Source organism: Dromiciops gliroides, chromosome 3, assembly GCF_019393635.1.
Source record: "Dromiciops gliroides isolate mDroGli1 chromosome 3, mDroGli1.pri, whole genome shotgun sequence".
NCBI classification, from domain to species: Eukaryota; Metazoa; Chordata; class Mammalia; order Microbiotheria; family Microbiotheriidae; genus Dromiciops; species Dromiciops gliroides.
This window is the reverse complement of record NC_057863.1, coordinates 219,979,170-220,001,173: the sequence shown is the minus strand read 5'-3', so window position 1 is coordinate 220,001,173 and position 22,004 is coordinate 219,979,170. Positions and strand designations below refer to the sequence as shown.

Sequence of the window (22,004 nt, the reverse complement as noted above, 5' to 3'; positions counted from 1 at the left end):
GAGAACTTGTAGCATCTTCAGAAGTCATGAATTTGGTTCAATTGTTATTCTCATAAAAGTGAATTGTAAAGCTATTTTCCAAGCAGTAAAAGCTTTAGCTTGTATCAGTAGGAAAACCTACTTATGCAAAAGTAAAAATATATATCTGAAACTTTCTAGCACATCAGTCAATGATCTTCAGTATCAAATTAGAATAGATTCATGGGATCAGATTTAGAAGTAGAAGAGACCCTGGATGTTATCTAGTCTAATACTGCTTTTACAGATAAGGAAACTGAGGCCTAGGGAGCACAAATTACTTGCTCAAGATTCCAAAGGTGGCAGAGCCTGGAATCAAATTCATGTTGTGTAACTCCAGATTCAGCATTCTTTTCATTGCACCACATGGCCTCTATCACAGTGTCAGACTGTTCTTCTGTATTGAATGAATCATAAGATTCAGAAGGTAATAATATCACATCATGCTCTCTGCATTTTGCCTTTTTTCTGGGGCACGAGGGAGATGTATACAGAATACCTTACATTGTTTTTGGTATATCATTGCTGTAAGGGTCAGTCGTGCTTTGTAAAATGCCTAGTTTAATATGACACAAGAATGTGGTTAAATACAACACCACAAAATGTGCTTAAATATGAGAAACTGATCACACTTAAGTACAAGACAGAGGGAGATACCCAAACACACAGTTCTACTTCTCTACATCTCTATACAGCTATTGAACTTCTGAGGAGAGAGACTATTTTTAGGAAATAGTAAAACCTTATCTTAAAAATAGGAAGATGTGGATAATCATTAAATGGGCATACAAATCTTGACCATCATTTTCTTTCTTTTTTTTTTTTTTGTGGGGCAATGAGGGTTAAGTGACTTGCTCAGGGTCACACAGCTAGTAAGTGTCAAGTATCTGAGACCACATTTGAACTCAGGTCCTCCTGAAGCCAGGGCCAGTGCTTTATCCACTGTGCCACCTAGCTGCCCTTGACCATCATTTTCTAAACAAAACAAGATAATGAAAATGCTCTGAGCAAAGTTCTGAAAAATGTTTAATACTAAGCAATTGTCACCATAAAAAACAGACAGCACTATGCATTTCTTTAGCTTTCCATAAAGTGCCCGATATTCAGGGAGTGCAATAAAAGAAATAACTCCATGTAAACATGTTTTAAGTAAACATTTAAAAAGAAATATTTAACATTTTTTTAAGCTGGACATCTGATTTACTTTGCTTCTGTAACACGGTTTCTATAACAGGTAAATCCATATAGCACTTTCTTATAAATAAAAAGTTAAATATAATAAACATGTTTATCATTATATCATAAAAATAATAAAATCAATCAAATCAAATCCATCTTATAAATAAAAAACTTAGAAATACTAGCCTAAATTCAATGCCAACCAGTTTTCCTCTTTTAAAAAGGGTTTTGACCTACAAAACTAATAGCAGTAAAATAAATTATCAGGTAGCACTTAAATAAAGGTATGAAAGCCATATAACAAAGTAGATAAAATTGATGCCTCAGTTCTTCTTTTGTAGAGGCAAGCCTTCATTGAAAATACACCAAGATATAATCTATAGACAGAAAGAACATTAAAAAATAAATATCCCTACACGCAAAAGAATTGAAATTTTATGAGAAGTTATTATACCTGAAAGCTTTTTTTCCAGATGGCACAAACATCACTAGACCTAAATGACACAATATAGAATAAGTCTCCTCCACTTGAAGCCATAACTTGTAATGCACAGGGATCCTGAAAGGGAAGCTGGCATACACTTTTAGGGACACCATCTTGGAAGCAAATAAGTTGATTCTTTTGAGTTAGAGCAATCAGTGAGATTCTTAAAACAGTATTTACTACTTTAGTTGCACAAATATGTATACATGTCACTACACTGCCATAAGCATGAGGCAAAAAATAAGCACTACTTAATATTTTTTGATCTTCAAGAGAATATGCATAAAATTCAGTACCCCAAATTGCACAATCTGATTCTGAAGACCTCTGGCTACTTTCTCTCTTAGTGGAATGAGGTTCTCCTACTCCAAGTAAAACAGTCCCTAGATTTTCAACCTCCCCTGCCCACTTGATAGAAGAAAATTTAACTGGAGCACTGACAATAGTGTCATTTTGGGAAGACATATAAAAGAAAGTTCTGGTATGTCTCCACAAGACTGATGGGCCATTAAGTATCTTTATGTCATCTTTCATCTCATAGTCTAATGTAAAATCCATTCGTTGTTCAAATTCATTAGAACTGTGAAGTAACAATAAAAAATATTTGAAAACACTTTTCTTTTTGTTTCTTCTTATCAAAACACAAGGAAGGTTAATTCCTGTTCTGAAATCTGCTGCACAACTGCAACAAATCATTTCAAAACTTGAGTGTTCTCCATGCATGCGAAATATAGCAGTGGACTTCTGAATAAATACTCTTGTGATTTTATCAAATGTCATTCTTCTCATATGTAATTTGCATGTTTTTGCAGTCCCTTCTTCTGCCAAGTCTCCTTTTGACAGTTGAAAAAGAAGGACTTCCCCATTGTAAGATAAAAGCTTATCTTGCTCATCAGATGACATTGCTCTTCTGCTGTTATCTTTCAACAGTACCAATTCTTTATGTAAATTTGATTTTGGGTTGTAAACTGCCCCAAAGAGGATGATTCCAATCTTTAAAGAAAAAAAAGAAATGTTGATGTTAATTAGGAAGATTATTTTTAAAAAGAATGTTAATGCACTCCCTATAGCAATGTTCACATTTATCAGAAGAATAAGCACCATAAATTTGTTGGTGTATTAATCAGGTTTTCTTTTCTTTTCTTCTTTTTTTTGCGGGGCAATGAGGGTTAAGTGACTTGCAGAGGGGTTACACAGCTAGTAAGTGTCAAGTGCCTGAGGCCAGATTTGAATTTAGGTCCTCCTGAATCCAAGGTCTGTACTTTATCCACTGTGCCACCTAGCTGCCCCCAATCATGTTTGTTAAAAACTTTTAATTAGAATACAAATTGACAATCAGAAAATGAATTCTACTACATGAGTATATAAGATAAGGAAATAAAGTTTAGGCAAATCCCTAGGAATTTCGACATGGTATTAAATGGGGCTATCACTATTTCTATTCAAAGAAGAAGGGGGGAACAATCAATGAAGATTAGTGATTTAATTAAATACCAAAAAAAGTTTTGATCTAAATCACTTATAAGAGACATAAAGGCAATCAGGTGCTTTTTAAAAATTAAAGTTGAGCTATAGGCACTTAAGTGAATGAAATGTCTTGCTTTAGTTGGAAAATAATGTCTCTAGATTTTGATGTTGATAATTAGCCATTAGCAAATGGGGGGGAGGGGGGGAAGATCCTCTTTGCACTTGAATCTTTAGTCCACCCTTCTGAAACTACATTCTAAGAAATTAAACATTATCAGTCACAAAGAATGACCTTTAAGTGAAATATCTCTAAGACAAAGAGGTTGTCTATTTTCTCATTCCGTAATGGAAGTATAATGAGTATATAGAAATAAGTACACACTAAGTTATCTGTGAAAATCAAGAGCTCTCCCCTCCCCCCCCCCAAGAAAGAACTCTTTATCTACATTTTTCTCTGCCTTATCTGACTATTCTATATAAACACTGCTATACTTACTTGAATTTCAGGGTAACTTTGGGGATAGATGGGGCAGAAAATTCAAAGGTTTCAAAAGGAATTGATGACCAGGTAATAAAAGAACTGGGGTATGTTAATTTGGATCAGTGATAATTTTTAAATTTTAAATTAAAAATTTCCTTAACTAGATCAAAAGGTTGGGTAATCTCCAAAACATTTTTTTCTCTTGTTAATTAAATATTTGTCAGCATTTCAAAGAGAAAGAAATATATACATAGGAATGATAAACTTTAAACTCATCTGAAATTGGCCTTCATCTTAAGAAACATGTCATTTCCAGAGCAATTGCCTAGTGGAAAGATGACTGATTCTGGTATTATCGAGTTTTAGTTTTTTCACCCCATTGATCTTAGTTATCAGTATTTGATTTCCTGACACTGAATCACATATGCCCAAAATAGTATAGAAAAAAAAGGTTGGTTTTTTTTGAGAATTTTGATACTCTTTAAGATAGCTAAAGATATTATGCTATAGCAAAACTAGGTTTCAACTACTTGTTATTAGGCAACATATGCAAAGTGCTTAGGCAATATTTAGGTAATAGTTTTTGTTTCTTAATATGATACTTAAATTCAAAGGTGTGCTTATTATTTAATAAATGTAATCAACTTACAATTTTTTCTCAAAGGATACCACAAAATATTCTGGTCATACAAACATCTGTAGGGTAGACACATGTCTATAGTTCAAATGTGCCACAGTCACTGCGGGATTTCTGGGAAGAGAAAAATGGAAAAAAAAACACTGAAAAGTACTCTGAAGAAGAAATGTAGGGGATCACTTCATAGATATTTTCCCTTTTACTGCATATTCTGTGGCCATGAGTTAGTTACAACATATTATAAAAAAGGAATGACAAAGTGAAAATGGTATAAAGGATGTTATGGGAGAAAAAGTATGACTAAAAAGACAAGTGGACTAGCTGGTGGTAAGAAAGAGGTATGCTCAAGTTATTGGTATCCACAAAATGCTGACACATCTGGAGGCAGTCCCCTTACAAAGGATTTATGAGAGGCCAGAGACAAGAGTCATGCATTAAAGGAAGGTATGGATAAGCTGTGATTTGCACAAATAGAGTGAATCTTCCCTTCCCCACTCCAGTCCCAGCAAAAATCTAAAATCCCTCAAAGTTTTCTTTCCCTACATGGCCTTGGAGGGTATCTTTTTAACGTTGCAAAATATATAACAAGAAAACCAGGTTTAATGTTTCTTCTTCCTATTCTAGAAATGTTCATCTGGGTGAATCAATTATTATTTACTGCTATCAAATTAGAGGAAAGCCATTAGTTTTATATAATTGGTCCCTTCAAAGAACTTGAACAAAAACATCAGTAGAGTGACAAACAACTGAAAAACAAACAAACTTTGAAGGAAGGAACCCCAAAGCGTCTAAACATTAGCTTTAAATAACACACTGCCACAGGCTTGCTACACACATAGCAACTACTTTATAGGCATTTCAAAGGCTTCCTATGAGATGTGAATAAAGCACTTCTCAAAGGCACAAACTACTGAAGAAATAAATGATCAAGTTTTAATTTTTCCCCTATTTAAAAAACTTAACACAAAAGAGGATTCCAAATAATCATAGAATTCTCATTTTAAATGGCAAATTCAGTCATCTGAATTTTTAATATCACCGAAGTCAGATGACTTAATTATATCACATTAACTTGTTCAGGAAAGTGAATGCTTATCAAGTTTTCTGTTCAGAACACACTGACCATTTCAGTGCTTATGTAATGTGTAAAATTGAGACAAAAAATGCTTTTCTTCTGCAGCACTGGTTTGAAGACCAAGTGCTTTATAGACATCTTTCAAAATTAGAACCCCTTAAGTAGGTGACATTGTAATTCTACAGATCAAAACATGGAGTCAGAAGCGACACTAAGCAAATTTCAATTCAAAAGGACTCCTAAGTTATTTGGAGGCTGCTGGACTCAGCATAATAGGAGCAGCTCTTTATTACTGACTTTCTGGGCATTAGGCTCTTTGTTCTTCCCTATTCTACCAGTGACTTAAGTGGAGAAGGTATAAAACCCAAATCTAAAATCTCTGCTTCACAACTAAAATTCTATAGCAAAAACTTTTGAAAGGAGGTTAAAATGGGTGTTGGTGAGTATCTATAAAATTATATTATCAGGACTCTTCATGTTTTTCATGATCATAAATGCCAGCTGATTATGCTTTATACGGTAAAATAAAACCAGGAGTGGAGGTACACTATAAAAAGAAACAGGCCTTTCATTCTTCAATAGATCAATGATCAAAGATTATGAACAGGCAGTTTTCAGAAGAAATCAAATCTATCTACAATCATATGAAAAAATGTTCTAAATCACTATTGATTAGAGAAATGCAAATTAAAAGAACTCCGAGGTACCACCCCACACCTTTAAGATTGGCTAACATGACAGCAAAGGAAAATGATAAATGTTGGAGGGGATGTGGGGAAATTGGGACACTAATGAACTATTGGTGGAGTTGTGAACTGATCCAACCATTCTGGAGAGCAATTTGGAACTATTCCCAAAGAGCTATAAAACCGTACATACCCTTTGATCTGGCAATACCACTACTTGGTCTGTATCACAAAGAAATTTTTTCTTTCAAAGGGAAAAGGACCTATTTGTGCAAAAATATTTATAGCAGTTTTTTCTTTTTGTGGTGGCAAAGAATTGAAAAAGGGGGTGCTCTTCAATTAGGGAATAGTTGAACAATTTGTAGTATGTTTCTGATGGAATACTATTGTACTATAAGAAATGATGAGCAGGATGATTTCAGAAAAATCTGGGGAGACTTACAGGAATTGATGCAAAGTAAAGTAAGCAGAACCAAGAGAACACTGTACATAGTAACAGCAATACTATATAATGATCAACTGTGAATGACTTTAGTTATTCTCAGTTTAGTTATTCTCAGCAATAAGATGATCCCAAACAATTCCAAGGGACTCATGATGAAAAAATGCTACATGACTCCAGAGAAAGAACTGATGAAGTCTAAATGCAGAACGAAGTGTATTATTTTTCACTTTTTTTTGGGGGGGGTGGGGGGGCTGTTTTCTTTCACAACATGACTAACATGGAAATATGTTTTGCACAATGACATGTGTGGAACATATCAAATTGTTTACTGATTCAAAGAGGGGAGAGAGGGAAAGAAACTGGAACTCAAAATTTAAAAAAATTAATGTTAACAATTGTTTTTACATGTAATTGGGGAAAATATCCAAAATTAAAAAGTAATAGGCATTAATCTAAATAGAAAAAACTAGAAGTTAATTATCTACCTCACCTATCCCATGTGTCTCTCTTCACATCATCCTTCCAGAAGGATTTAATACTGCTCAGTACTATATCTGGGCTTCCCCCTCCCATGACATTGAATTTGCTTTGCCATAGGAAATGAAGTTTGGTATTAAAAGTATTGGACAGCAGTCAGAAGACTTGGGCTTATATCCTAGTTCTGTCACCCATTAGTTATATGATTTTGATTGTTAATATGAATATATGGATCACCTGGATTTGATGGAGGTACTTTATAATCCAAAAGGAGTTTTGTGAAACCCTGGATTAATAGGAGCAAAATGTCTTTCAACTGAACTCCAAACCTGAACCCAGATAGCTAGCAGATAAAAGACCTTACCTAGTGACTTCTTTTCCCTCAGGATACTAAATCCCTATCTTATGGTAACATCTGAGCTTCCTTATCCTTGCCAAACCCTTTTTTGGAATCCTGTAGTCTTATCATGATGCTTCTGTACTTCCTCCATACTTGTTATAACTGAAATTGTTAAACTACTTTTTGCTTCTGGGTTGATTTCTGTACCATACTACTAAAACTGACAACGCCACCCTGTAATCAGCGGACTAAAATCATATATACCCTCAGAAATGGGGAGTCCTCTGAGCTTCTCTCTTAGGAGGGAAGTCTCCACATGATCATGTGTTTTGTTAACTTTCTTCTTGGGACAATAAAATATTAAATTGATATTATTTTTTTTCTGTCAGTCTCTGAACTATTTTCGTAGGAGGACAGGTATGTTTTTTCTCTATGTCTCTGATTTGTAGGAGAGATTAAACATTATTTCTCTGATTTGTTTGTAGGAGACAGGCAGATACAAAAGCTATGTTTTAATATTCAACATGATCTACCTAACAATTTGGGCCTCAAGTTTCCTCAAGCCTGAAATGGAAATGATGCCTATTACATTACTGGAAGCATCAGGAGAAGACGATATCAATGCATGAAGATGACCAAAGCCCGGTGAATGACCCATAGCTCCATAGGCTGAGATTCTGGAAGTAACTTAGTTGTAACTACTTACTAAAAAAACTTTAATAAAAGTGAATCTTTGGAAAATAAGTGCACATAGGCAGGAAGTAGCGTGTGCAGTGGGAAAAGCAATGGATTTGGAGTCAGAGAATGAAAGTTCCAATTCTGGCTCTGCCACTGAATTATTACCTGCTGGAACACTGGGAGTGTCCTATAACTTCTTTCGGTCTATTTTCTCATCTGGAAAATGTGGCAGTTAGGAGTGGATGATCCCTGAATCCTCTCCAGCTTAAAATTTTATATTCTGCTACCAATAAGATGTAGAGGGATATCATGCTATTTTTTTTATATCACAATATAAAATCTCAGTTAAAGAATTCAATTTAACAAACATTTATTAAGCACCTGTGGTGAAAGGCAATGTAGGAAGAAAAGTGATGGTCTAAGGAGTTGAGACTTGAGTTTTAATCCTGCTTCTGATACTTATTGTAACATTATGGACAAGTCATAGCCTCTTAAGAGGTTTCTGTACTACCTACTTCATAGACTTGTAAAGAAATCACTTTGCCAACCTTAAAATGTTATGTAAATATTACTGTTCTTCTCATCATTTAATGTTATACTGAATACAACACAGGTGATTAAAATAAGTGAATTCAATAAAAATATTATGATGCAAGCACCTTCACTACAGGCTCACTGAAGGCATCCATGGTATAGCAGCAGTTGATGACAGGACAAGGATGATGTGTATCTCAGCTTTTTCCCATATGACTTAAATATCCCAGCTAGGTCTCTAGTTTGGAAAGTTTTTCATTCCCTTTAGCTTGGAGATTATAAGTATTTGGAATGGCAACGTTTACTAAAAACATTGCTCTTAAGTTTTCATGGATCAGGGGCAGCTAGGTGGCTCAGCCAGCCCTAGATTCAGGAGGACCTGAGTTCAAATCTAGCCTCAGACACTTGACACTTACTAGCAGTGTGACCCTGGGCAAGTTACTTAACCCTCATTGCCCCCCCCCACACACACACACACACAAAAGTTTCCATGGATCAACATTATGTCTAGATTATTTTGAATAACAATTTGGATGATGATAATGGTCCAGTTCAAAAATAGTTTACAGGTAGATTTCTCCAGTCTGAATATGTAGCATGAAAATTTGTCATTCATGTTTGGGAAAGACAATGAGCTCCTAATTTTAGTCAACAGTTAATGTCACGCTGGGTATTTAGTAGCTGTTAAACTTTTACAATCTGCAGCAAAGTTCCTACCACTTCAGTGTATAATCTACATTGATCAGTACATTCAGCCTTCTTTTTTTTTTTTAGTGAGGCAATTGAGGTTAAGTGACTTGCCCAGGGTCACACAGCTAATAAGTGCTAAGTGTCTGCGGTTGGATTTGAACTCAGGTCTGAATCCAGGACCGGTGCTCTATCCACTGCGCCATCTAGCTGCCCCACATTCAGCCTTCTTAAGAATAACCCTACTATAATTTATGGTGGCAATGACCTGGTCCTGAGTTGTCATACTTCTATTTACACAAACAAATCCACATGATTCAGCCATTTGTTCAATGCTTCTTTTGTTAACATATGGTCTGAGTTTGTGTGGCTATTGCCCATGAAAGACCTTTTGATTCCATCCTTAGACTTTAGCTATTTCATAAACTCCGTTCTGAGATAAGCCATTTTTAGTCACATTCAACAAATCCAATGTAGACCTGTGACCAAACTTGATGCCATAGCTCAGTGAAATCAATCATACAACACATGTTCCAGACATAGGACCTATTTATCTTATATACTAAAAATATCTATCCTCTTCTTCTTGGCAAGGAAATATTCCTCTTTCTAGATCTGCCTCACGGTAATGGGTTTCATGTTTAATTAATAATATATAGACTTTTATTAAGATACCTTCCAAATCTGTTATGGAACATTTTATGGTCAGAAAGACACATTGACTAGTATTGTATAAAGTGCTGATTGCTTTAAATGTGTTCTTCCTATTCAGCTTTGATTTTTGGATGCCTTTATATCTTATAACATGTGTAACTTGCCTGGAGATGAACAATGTGTTGTTGTTTACTACTGTCCTGACCAGTGATGTCATTGGTGTACACAGCTCCCTATTGGGAAACTGGCTCTAGCAATGTGGATAAGCAACAGTTACATGACTTTCCGTACTAGAAAATTGCATGGAGTACTCAAAGGTTAATGATTTACCCAGGTCACCCAACTAATGTGTGTGGGAAGCTGGAGTAGAATACACCATCTTCCTGTTCAAAGGCCAGCTCTCTACACACTCTGCATTAAAAACAAAAACAATTGGGAAACTGTTTCAAGGGTGTTAATGCTCAGGCACATAGTGCATTTTTCTTTAAAATTAAACACAGGATATTAAGAAGTACACTAACAAAAATATAATTTCACTGAGGAGAGAAACTGTCTCTAGCCTAACTTACATTAAACAAGCCATACATATTTGTTGAAATAAATAAACAGATAAGATCCTGACAGTTCATTCTGAGTGAAAATCTCATACACATTAGCTCAGTTCATCAGTTCATTCAGAACATCAGTTCAATGAAAAAAAAAACCCACATTATTTTATACACTTTGTGATGTTATACATGCCTGTAAAGTTATTTCAGTATTATTATACTTAATGTGATCTTTGTGTCAGAGATTTTCTTATGATCCAAAGGTTGCTGCAGGGCATGACTTGGTTTTCTGGCTTAGCTCCACCCAGGTGAAACCATGTAATACCAATAGCTGGTATTCCCCTAAGGGTAGCCACCAGCTCTACCTTATTAAAAAGATCATCAGAGGGGCAGCTAGGTGGTGCAGCGGATAGAGCAATGGCCCTGGAGTCAGGAGGACCTAAGTTCAAATCCGGCCTCAGACATTTGACACTTACTAGCTGTGTGACCCTGGGCAAGTCACTTAACCCTCCTCATTCCCCCACCAAAAAAAAAGAAGAAGAAGAAATGTAGTGAATTATTTTCTGTTCATTCAAGGTGTGTGAGCAGTCATGTCTGCTTGAAAATGGAGGCATTGCTGGAGGGGTCTGGCTCATTATTGAATGGTTGGTTGCTGTGATGTGGCTAAAATTCTAGCTATACTGTCTAAAAATCTAACGAGCCGGGGCAGCTAGATGGCGCAGTGGATAAGCACCAGCCCTGGATTCAGGAGTACCTAAGTTCAAATCCAGCCTCAGACACTTACTAGTTGTGTGACCCTGGGCAAATCACTTAACCCCAATTGCCTCGCCAAAATAAAATAAAATAAAGTAACACATCTCCTTAAAAAAAAAAATCTAATGAGTGGTCACCAATAAATTAGAAGCTTTAGCAAGAGTTTAGACTTCTAAGCATTTATTAAGGAGAATGAGAATTTGGTGAAGAGAGAGAAAAAGGCCTAGATGCCTACATCTATCTATCTCAGGGAACCAGCATTTCTAGCTCTACTCCCCACGAGGTCCTGGAGAAAGAGAGAGCCTCCCCCTCTTTGTCCCACAAGCCTCCTGTCTAAACTGGAAACATCAAACGTCACTTCCTGACGCCAAGGAACTGACCTTCCAAGCCACATGGCTTGCCCTCAGATGCCTTCTCCTCATGGCAGAGCTTCCCTATGGTATCTCTCCAGCAGGGGGCGTCACTCCTGTGAGATTTATTTGTTTTGTATTTCTACTTTCCTATCCCTCTAATCAACATCACCTTGTAACTACCATACAATAAAAGCTCTAACTAGAAAACCAGAAGCTTCTTCCATTTACTAGTCTGGGAGATAAATTAAGGGAAAGGTTAAAGAGGGGAGATTTATGATCTAATATCCAATTTTAAATCTCACACTCCAATTGTCACACTACCATTAGGAGGGAAAAGTAAAGTTAGACTCAGGATTCCCCTCCAGGGGTGTACATTGTGTCGAGGGGTAGAGCTTAGCATCTAGCTGGAAGATTGAAAGGGGAAAGGAATATTGGAAAGTGAGAAAGTAGGGGCTGAAGGGTGGGGGTCAGCATTTGTTCCTTCTGAACTTGCCAAATGGGATCTGGGTCAGGAGAGTCCATTCAACCAATGCATGAAGGTGATACCTGTTTGCTATTCACTATGACTTGTCTCCTCAATATAAAGCACTGTGCTAGGCCAGGGAGTCAGTCCCTCTCAGCAAAATGGTATTTTATTTTTATTAGTGTACTTTTCATTATCCCGTCCAGTCAAGCTTCTGACACATATTTGGCTGTGTGACCTAGGCAAATCATTTAAACATTCACTATCCCAGGTAACTTTCTAGAACTGTGAGTCACATAATAGTTGCCTATCTGCACTGGGAGAGGAAGTTTCCATACAGGGAGCTCTTTAAAACCAATGAAATCACAGGTCAGGCCAGGAATAACAACAAAAACAACAATAATAATATGCAATCAACAGTGGAGAACACTAAGAAAAAGATTCATTTTTCTTATCTTGTACTAAATTTAAAACATTGAAATCCTTACATACAAACACATGTATATATAATCTCTTATGATCCTAACAACAACCCTGGAAAGCAGATAGCTATCAGCTAAGATTCAGAAAGGTTAGGTGATTTGACTAAGACTATCTAGATGGTAAATAACAAAACTGGTAAGAGGAATCAAACCCAGTGTTTGCTATATAATACTTGCAAAAGACCATTCTTTTGCACAGTTAAAACACCAACATACACTAAACAGCCCCTTAAAGATGGTACTGTTAGTTTTTGATATATTGACATACATTTTCCTTATTAAAATCCTTGCAGTAGAAAGGCCTCAAGATCCAAAGGACTTAATGTTATTTTTCTGAATGACTTCTGACAAAATGAAGAGAAAGCCATATGGAAATTTGGAAGCAGATCCCTTAGTTACTGGAATTTCACTACTTCTGAGTAGCATAACCTAAAATAGAAAAGCAAATATGTGTCCAACTATTTTTTATTGTAAAATATGCTTTTGATTTTATCTTTAAAATCCAGTAGGTAATTCATATGTATGGTACTTGTAAAAATCATAGTGTTTTTACTATTGTACTCTAACCCATCACATTTTATTATTATTTTAGAAGTATTCAGCACTATTATAGTGTTAAGACAGCTAAAACTTATAGACAGGAGAGAGAGCAGTTTCAAATTAGCCTCTGACATTTAGTAATTGTATAACCATGGGCCAAGTCACTTATCCTTTTTTACTCTAGTTTCCTCATCTACAAAATAAGGATAAAACTGCCTCTGGTACCTATTACACAGAGTTGTTTTAAGGCTCAATCAACTTATGTAAGAGCCTTTAAAAGCACTTTACCTGTGATTTCATAGGGATAGGAAATTCCAAGTGTGAAAAGTTCACACTTGAAAAAAAAAGTTCAGCAACTCATTGACAAACTGCAGTCTAAGAGTTACAGGAGCATTGAGAAATTAAATGACTTGCTCACAGTTACACCACAGACTGCGTCATAGGCTGGGTTGAACCCAGGTCCTCTCAACTCCAAAGGCCCACTTTCTATTCACTAACCATGCTGCCTTAGAAAAAAATATAAACTATGTAATAACATATACACTATTGTAATCATCATTATTATTAGTTCCTCTGTGAAGCCTTCCATGATAGCCCAAGTAAAAATGTTCTCCCCTATCAGATTGCTTATCTTATACTATACTTATATGTTATATTCCCTTCCTGTGGGCATCAAGGTATCAAATTGTATCTTTGTATGCACTGTGTCCAGTAGATGAACAGTATGATATAGTGGACAGACATCCAACTTCTAAATTCAAGTCCCATTTATAACATCCTGATTGGGTTATTCTGGGCAGATGACAATCTTCCAGTGTCCCAGACAGATCTTAATTTATGCCTCAATACCATAAATTGCAGAAGAGTTCCTAACCTGTACTCAGAAGGGGGAGGTTCCTCACTTGATGACATCATAGATCCCATGAGGGGAAATAACCAAAAGAACAATAACTAACATTTATATAGCACTTTAAAGTTTGCAAAGCAGATGGGTGCTATGATTATAGCCATATTACAGATGAGAAAACTAATCAGAGGTTAAGTGACTTGCCCAAAGAGACACAACTAATAAATGGATAGGAACCCAAGTGTTTCTGACTCCAGGTCCAGCACTCTTAGTTGGAGTACCACCTAGCTGCCTCACACAAACTTTTCTATAGTAGGCCTTTCATGCCCATTGAAATAGGCATTGCCTAGTATTAGTAATGTCTTCTTTGAATGAATGAAAAAGAGCTGGAGATCGGGGTGGGGAGGAAGGCCAATGATGATGAGAAGGAAGCATGGCTACATGTATGTATGCATATGGACACACATACACATGCATTTATATATGTAAATGTACGCCTATAGGTACATGCGCACAGTATGGAAATTATAGAAAATACCTATATGTAAGCATATAGGGTGTCCCAAAAGTCTTACTGCAGTGTTAAGTTACGAAAACCATTCAGCTTTAATATTTAAAAACATTAGTATTTCATTCACATTTAAAATACGCGAGGTTGGTGAAGCATCAGATCCAGGAACTGAGCCCAGGTTTCCCGTTTGCAAAGGAGCACGAGTGAAAGTCGGCCCCAGAGATTTGGAAGAACTTTGACTTTCAGCCCAAGGAGCTTATTAACGGGGATAAGAACCGTATGAGTCTGACGCCCACTACCCATCCGGACAATGGGCACACTGCGCGGCTCAGGAGAGAGTTCTAGGGCTGACAACCTCCTGGACTACACGAGGGGGAAGGATCTGGGGGGGAGGGAGTTCCCTGCCTTTCCCTCCCACTTCAGCACCCTCCCACCCCCACCCCGGACAGGTCCACGTGGAGGTCAGAGGTGAAGTTCTCATGCCTTCCTCCACAGCACCTACCTTCGGGCTAGCAGGAGCCCACAGTCGGCCAACCTCTGCCTCCCACTCTGAAAAGTCCCGCGCCCACAAGGCATCCTGGGAAGAAGGGGGAGGGGGGGGGGAAGGCCTACTAACCCGGAAACGAAGCTGAGACTACTGGGAGGAGTTCAGGAGGGGAGGAGGATGTTGAGTTTGACTACAAAACCCAAACCCGTCCAGACGGGGAGGAAGGGGCGTGGCCAAAGCCAGAAGGAGGCGTGGTCTGAGGCAGGGGCGGGGCGATTTCTGGTTTCTCGGGGAGAGACACGAGGGGGCTGGGATTCAAGGAAACGCGACTTGAAGCGCTCTGGTTCCGCCCCCAGATCCGAGGCGGCGGCCGTGGGTTGGACGGCTTCTCCGGAGCCTCCTCCCTCTCCCTCCCACCTCGGTGCGGTGTCACGAGACCCGCCTGCCCAGCCCCTCGGCTCCCTCCCCCCTGTTCCCTGTCTCCGCCTGTTTCGCCTCCGCGGATCCTGGGCTGGTGATGTGAGGCCGGGCGTCGGCGGCAGCGGCAGAGGCAGAGGCAGTGGCGGCAGCGGCAGCAGGGACCATGGCCCAGGTGAGCAGATGCCGGTGCCGGCGGGCGGGCCCCAAGCCCGGCCGGGCCTCGGGTGCTTCCCGAGGCCTAAGAGGCTCCTCTGGGAAGGGCTGGGGGAGGAGGAGGAGCACCCGGGCAGGGGGGAGACCCCGGGGGAGGGGGCCCGCGGGGCATCCGTCTGTCTCAGCGTCGCTTCGTGTGTCCTCCAGGCTCCCTCCCAGGAGAAATCGAAGCTTGTCAGCGAGACCCGGAGGAGGTTTGAAGCGGAGTATTTGGCAGGTGGGTACCACGAGGATCTGTCACTGCCTCCCCAACTTTTCTCGAGGGCCCGCCGGGGTCCCGCCGTTGCCCCCCCTGGAAGCAGCCAGAGGCCCTCACGTTTGGGGCACTTGTCCTCCAGGTTCCCCCTCCCCGCGCCCCCCCCCCGGGTATCTTTCATCTCCAGCCTTGCTCGGACCCAGTCACCCCAGGAGTAGGTGTGTCGGGGTTGTGTGGCTCAGTATAATCCTTGGATTTAAGAAGTAGAAGGGACCTCCGAGAGTGTCATGGTCTCCTTGGGGGTCTTTGGAAGCCTACTGACAGACTGATGAAGTCAATGACCCCTTTACCGTGGTAATGAAATCTGTGGACCCTTAGGGCACTGTAATGAAGCTTATGGACCCCTTGTCAGGGTCATGCATATCAATGCATTAAAAAATAAAATTATTTTAAAAATACACAGGGATAGAAAATGAGCCAATTATATTTTAATATACTTGCCAAGATTTTTTTTATTCATGAAACACAAATTTAGAACCCTCTCCTTTTCCCACTGAGGAAATTGAAACCCAAAGGGTAAGCCCTGATATCACATAGTAAACAAGAAAGTCTTGACTGGAGCTTGACTGCAAAGACAGGGCTAATTGGACTTGACTGTACTGGGGCACTAAAGTAGAGATTTAAGTGGACAAAAATGTGGTTGGAGGGGTTTTTGTTGTTGTTTGGGGGGGGTTGTTGTTAGGGATGTTTTCAGCTTTCTCATTGGGGTGTGCCTGATTGAGGTAAGCAGGTTGTACCAGTGCTTCTTGTTAGAATACCTGATGCTACTCTGCAAATGGTTTCTTTGCTGATAATTTCATCAGTTTACAAGAACAAAAACTGTAGTACTGAAAAATGGGTTGCCTCTAAATTTTATGCTCTTTGGAAGGAAAGCCTATGTTTCTGTATTGCCCATAGTTTCTATTATATAGATGCTTAGTAAGGAATACTTCTATTCCTGGGTAGCACAGTTGTCATAGTAATGAGGTAGCTTGACTCTTTGTGTTACCTGCATTAAGTACTTTAAAAAAGGACTCCAGTTATGTTTGTTTTGAAATGTGAATGATTAGTTGTACATTTGCAAGTGGCATATATCTTATTGGCTGGAAATTCTTCATTAGGACTGCTTTAGCTTCGCATTTTATCTAGGGGGAAATGATCTAGGCTATAGGAGGTTGTCAACTCCTAATGTTGAGTGTTGTACTATTAAATACAGTTCTTGGTTAGATGCCTGTTACTAACCTAGAACAGGTGATTGAAGTCTTTACAATGACCTTCATATTTCAGGAATGTTGTAAATTCTTAGCATCTATTCTCTTCACACCCAAAATTTTGTCAGAGAAAGTTGGAAGAACTTTAACTTTAGCCCATAGATCTTACTATAGATAAAACAAGTAGTCATAGAGCTAGTAAACAGGTACTTATTAAGGAATTACTGTTTGACTCTGCTAAAAGAGGCAAAAGAAAAAACAAACCCAAAACAATCCTGCTCTCTTAAGATTTCTAATGGGAGAGACAACATGTAAATAGATACTTACAAGATACATGCATAGTAGATAGGAGGTGATGATCTCTTGCAGAAGGTGAGATTTGAGCTGAGTTGAAGGAAACCAGAGATGCCAAGAGATAGAGGTGAGGAGGTAGAGTGTTTAAAGCATGAGGAACAGCCAGTGCAAAGGAAATGGAACATTTTGTGTGAAGAACAGCAAGTACACTAGTGTAAGCTTGATCATAGAGTGCTTGAAGGAGTATAAAGTGTAAGAAGTTTGGAAAGATAGGAAGGGGCCAAGTTGAAAAGACCTTTAAATGCTAGAGGACTTGATATTTGATACTGGAACTATTCACTAGAATTTATTGGGTACAGAGGTAACATACTTTAGGAAAATCCCTCTGGAAGCTTAGTAGAGGATGAATTGGATTGGAAAGAGACTTCCAGTATGGAGACCTACCAGGAAGCTTTTGCAGTAGTACAGGTGAGAAGGTGAGTAGGTTGATATGTGAGTGAAGACTAGGATATGTGTACAAGATACTCTAAAGTTGGGGAGGATGCATAATTAATTATTTTATGTTCTTTCTTACATCACTTTATTTTTTTTTGTGGGGCAATGGGGGTTAAGTGACTTGTCCAGGGTCACACAGCTAGTAAGTGTCAAGTGTCTGAGGCCACATTTGAACTCAGGTGCTCCTGAATCCAGGGCCGGTGCTTTATCCACTGCACCACCTAGCTGCTCCTTAAATCACTTTAATAGTTAAATATTTTGTAATAATAAGCTGGTGTTCCATGACTGTAATTTACAAGTAATGCCCTGCTGGGTATGGTATGCAACCTAACTTACTCTATCATCTAGTACCATATGTTCTTAGAATTTTAGAACTGGAACAGTGCTTTAGAGATCAATGAATCCAACCTCATTTGGAAAACGAAGGGGTTGAACAAAATGACCTCTAAAATGCTTTCCAACTCTATGATTCCATGATCTATAGGTCTCTGCAGATCATGATTTAGGTTTCCAGTAGGTCTCAGGTTCTCTTTTCACCCAGTATATGCAGATGAAAATATTAATCTACCTACTACATATAATTTCTTTTGCTTATGCAAAGAAAGGAAAATGATAATTCCTCATGTTCTCTAATTGTGCTATTCCCATTACAGCTTATGATAGATGGGTAGGGGGAAATGTCTTGAGCATCTGTTAAAACAATTAATAATAATAGCAAACTGGAAAAACTGCTTAGAATCACAAGGTACACAGTCTTTGACTTAAAACTGGGATGTGTTCCAAATGTTTGTAAGTCCTTTTGAAGTGTTTTTCAGTAGAAACAATGATGAGGTTTCAGATTTGTCCACAGAAGCACATTTTATCATAATTAGCTAAATTCTACTAGAGTATTAATAGTCTTCTAAGTGTTTATTTTTTTTTCATAAGATAGATGGCATATGTTGTAAAATAAATCTGAATCAGGCCTGTCTGATGGTTCATGTTTGGTTTTCGGATGAAATGAGACACTTGGAGACTATCTAATAGTTAACAAAAGAAATTTACTTAACCATAACATAGAAAAGATAATATTCAGTGATACAACACTGATTTAGTTGAGCATATCTTCCCTTTCTTTGTGTTGACCAAGTAGGAGTCTGTCAAACCTGAAAGAGGAACTCCTGGCCAGCTTTTTCTTTCTTTCTTTCTTTCTTTCTTTCTTTCTTTCTTTCTGTCTTTCTTTCTTTGTTTGTTTCTTTCTTTCTTTCTTTCTTTCTTTCTTTTTTTGTGAGGCATTTGGGGTTAAGTGACTTGCCCAGGGTCACACAACTGGTAAGTATTAAATGTTTGAGGCCATATTTGAACTCAGGTGCTGAATCCAGGGCCTGTGCTCTATCCACTGCACCACCTAACTGCCCCCTGGCCAGCTTTTATCCTTAAGACACCAGGAAGCTAAGCTACATTAAGGCCTGAGCATTAGTCCCCTAAACCAATTATGTCTTCACAGTTTCACTACTTTCTTAAAGAAAAATTAGTTGTGCCTATGTAGCAAGGAACCTTCTGTATGTTATTCCTATCACAGCATCCTATCTATGTAGTACCTTGGACAAGTCCCTCATTTCTATAAGCCTTGGTTTCCTCATCTCTAAAAGGGAGTTGGTTTAGATGACCTCTGGGTTCCTTTCTAGCTCTAAATCTGCAATTCCAACTGGGAAAACATCTTTTCTTTTGTTCCTTCTGTTTGCACCTGAACCTTTTGTTTGTTTTAATTTAAAATCTGATTCCCTTTTATTATGAACATAGGCATCAGTAAACATGAATGATTCATTATACCAAGAGCAGAATAGATTATATATGAAACTGAATTTCTGTTAGGTAGGGTTCTTTTTAAAAAGTGTTCTGTGTTGGGGCAGCTAGGTGGCGTAGTGGATAAAGCACTGGCCCTGGATTCAGGAGGACCTGAGTTCAAATCCAGCCTCAGGCACTTGACACTAGCTGTGTGACCCTGGGCAAGTCACTCAACCCTCATTGCCCCCCCCCCCAAATATTCTGTATTAAATTTAACATACTAGCAAAAATGTCCAGAGTACCTTTCTGAGCTTCTTTCTGTTTCTCTTCCATATATTTTTATTACTGTTACATTACCCCTCCTTTTCTTCCTTTCAACCCTGCCCCCCTCTATATTAGCTTTCCTTTGTGACATTAAGTATAGTCAAAACAAATCATCAGATTGGCTATGTCTAAAAATGTATTCCCTACTCTTTGATCACCTGGCATCCATTTGTGTTTGGATTCCTGTTCTACTTGTTGTTGACTATGTTATAATTATCAGTGTATGATCTTCCTGGATGTAGAGTAGAATGTGAAAACCAAGGAGACTTACTTACTAGTGTTTTCATTATCAATTTCCAATTGGTCATTATCTTATTTTAAAAAGAAATGTTTTATTAGATGTGTTAACAGCATTATACTCATTCTGTCCTGACATGTGGTATCCGTTTGATAGGTTTTATATTTTTTTTTGTTTTCTATCTATACTTAAGATTTACTTTCTGTAATGAATTTCAGTGTCAAAATCATGTAGATTTCTTTAATAAGAAAGAATTCAATTGAATGAACACATTTTTCTTAACAGTTGTCACTTGTAATTCTTTTTAGCTATGTGCTAGAAATTCAAATGAGAATAGGAGAGAGAGAGAGAGTGAGTGTGTGTGTGTGGGGGGGGTGCAGTATGTTACAGTGGAAAGAGTTCTGAACTGAGAGTCAAGAAAGGTGTAATACGTTTACTAGTTGTGTAACCATGGGCAAGTCACTTAACTCAAAGGGTTGTTGTGAGACTCAAATAAGAAGATATCCGTAAAATATTTAGCTGATACATAGCTCTTTAAAAGGTTTGCATGACAAAACTATTACTTTAAACTTGAGCTAAATAGATCTTTTTTTTTCAGAAGCAGTGCTGCTTGTTTCATTCTTATAGTTTCTTTCAGCATTCTTCCCCTTTTGTATTCGACATTAGGTTACCTATTGACAGTTTTTAACTTTACATATAGAAGAAATTAAAATACACACAACTCAAGGGATAATTGACTGTCTATGTCACCCTGCCTTGCAAAGTATCACTAATCAAATTAAAAGTCACATTCAATTCAGCTGATATTTATTAAGCAGCTTCTATGAACAAGAAGGCACTCTGCTACACATCATGGTAAATAAAGAGCTAAATGAGACAATCTGGTTTATATACAGAAGCATCTTGAAAACACAGTTTGTATCAATGCGGTTATTTGACTTCATAGGTGAACTAACTTGAAACTTCAACTATTGTGGTTGAGAAAAGAGAAATTATAGAGGACATTATCAGCACTCTTTTTGTCTAAGCCTTACCTAAGTATTTACATTCCAATTATTTTTCTACTTTTTTCTTTTCCTCTTAAAAGAGTTTTCAAAGCATTTTTATTTTAGCCCTGCTTTTTAAGAAATTTGATCATAATTGGACTATTGTAATAGGTATAAGGTCTTCTAAATGGTCAGGACTCTAGTTTTTCTCCTATAGATCAATTCATCACATTACTTCTGAAATGACCTTCATAATACATAAATTTGACTAGGTCATCTCTGTTTTACTCAGTGGTCTCATATCCACTATAAAATAAACCAGAATAAATTAAATCAAAACATAACTAGTTAGTACTTCTTTTATTATTTAGTCATATTGAGAACTGACTGCAAGCTATCCATTAGAAGTGCTGGACAGTATGTAGGAACAGGCAATAATAAACTACAAAGAATTTACATTTTAATGCAAGTATTTTAAAAAGGTACAGATTTAACTTAGAAAATCAGAGCACTGGGGGCAGCTAGGTGGTACAATAGATAAAGCACTGGTCCTGGATTCAGGAGGACCTGAGTTTAAATCTGGCCTCAGACACTTGATACTTACTGTGTGACCCTGGGTAAGTCACTTAACCCTCATTGCCCTGCCCAAAAGAAAAAAAAAAGAAAGAAAATCAGGGCACTGCTACTGCACTTCCCCTGCCACTGCTTTAATTTAAAAAAAAAAAAAGCTTGCCATGAAATATACGTTTGTGTGCAGACTGATTGAATAGCACATATTATGTGTTCTCAGAGCAATTAAAATGAATTGAACTCATGAAAATTGTTTCTTTTTTTCAGTTTATATACTGCCTTATATAAAAAAGTACTTGGACAAAGGTCAGTGAAGAAAAAAGGCTCTATGAACAACAAAGTATTTACAGCAGTACTTTATTTATAGTTAAAAGGAATTGGAAACAAAATAGATACCTATCAATTGGCTAAACAAGTTTGTGGTC

General features: G+C 37.8%; 2 protein-coding genes across 6 annotated transcripts in view; one reads left to right on the top strand and one right to left on the bottom strand.

Moving 5' to 3' along the window:
• Positions 1–14,920, bottom strand: part of FANCB (FA complementation group B) — a 36,858-nt gene extending 21,938 nt beyond the window's left edge. For both annotated transcript variants that reach the window (XM_043996083.1, XM_043996084.1), the window contains exons 1-3: positions 14,842–14,920; positions 4,279–4,380; positions 1,652–2,674 (exon numbers count right to left, since the gene is read on the bottom strand). In XM_043996083.1, the coding sequence (XP_043852018.1) occupies positions 1,652–2,584 (933 nt within the window). In that variant the 5' untranslated portion in view covers positions 2,585–2,674; positions 4,279–4,380; positions 14,842–14,920. The remainder of the gene's footprint in view (positions 1–1,651; positions 2,675–4,278; positions 4,381–14,841) is intronic.
• Positions 14,921–15,185: 265 nt separating this feature from the next.
• The window catches only part of MOSPD2 (motile sperm domain containing 2), a 46,478-nt gene continuing 39,659 nt past the window's right edge, over positions 15,186–22,004 (top strand). Inside the window, exons 1-2 of one of the 4 annotated variants that reach the window (XM_043997004.1) lie at positions 15,186–15,418; positions 15,607–15,676. In XM_043997004.1, coding sequence (XP_043852939.1) covers positions 15,410–15,418; positions 15,607–15,676 — 79 coding nt within the window. In that variant the 5' untranslated portion in view covers positions 15,186–15,409. The remainder of the gene's footprint in view (positions 15,419–15,606; positions 15,677–22,004) is intronic. The other 3 variants (XM_043997003.1, XM_043997006.1, XM_043997005.1) reach the window with 3 other exon arrangements.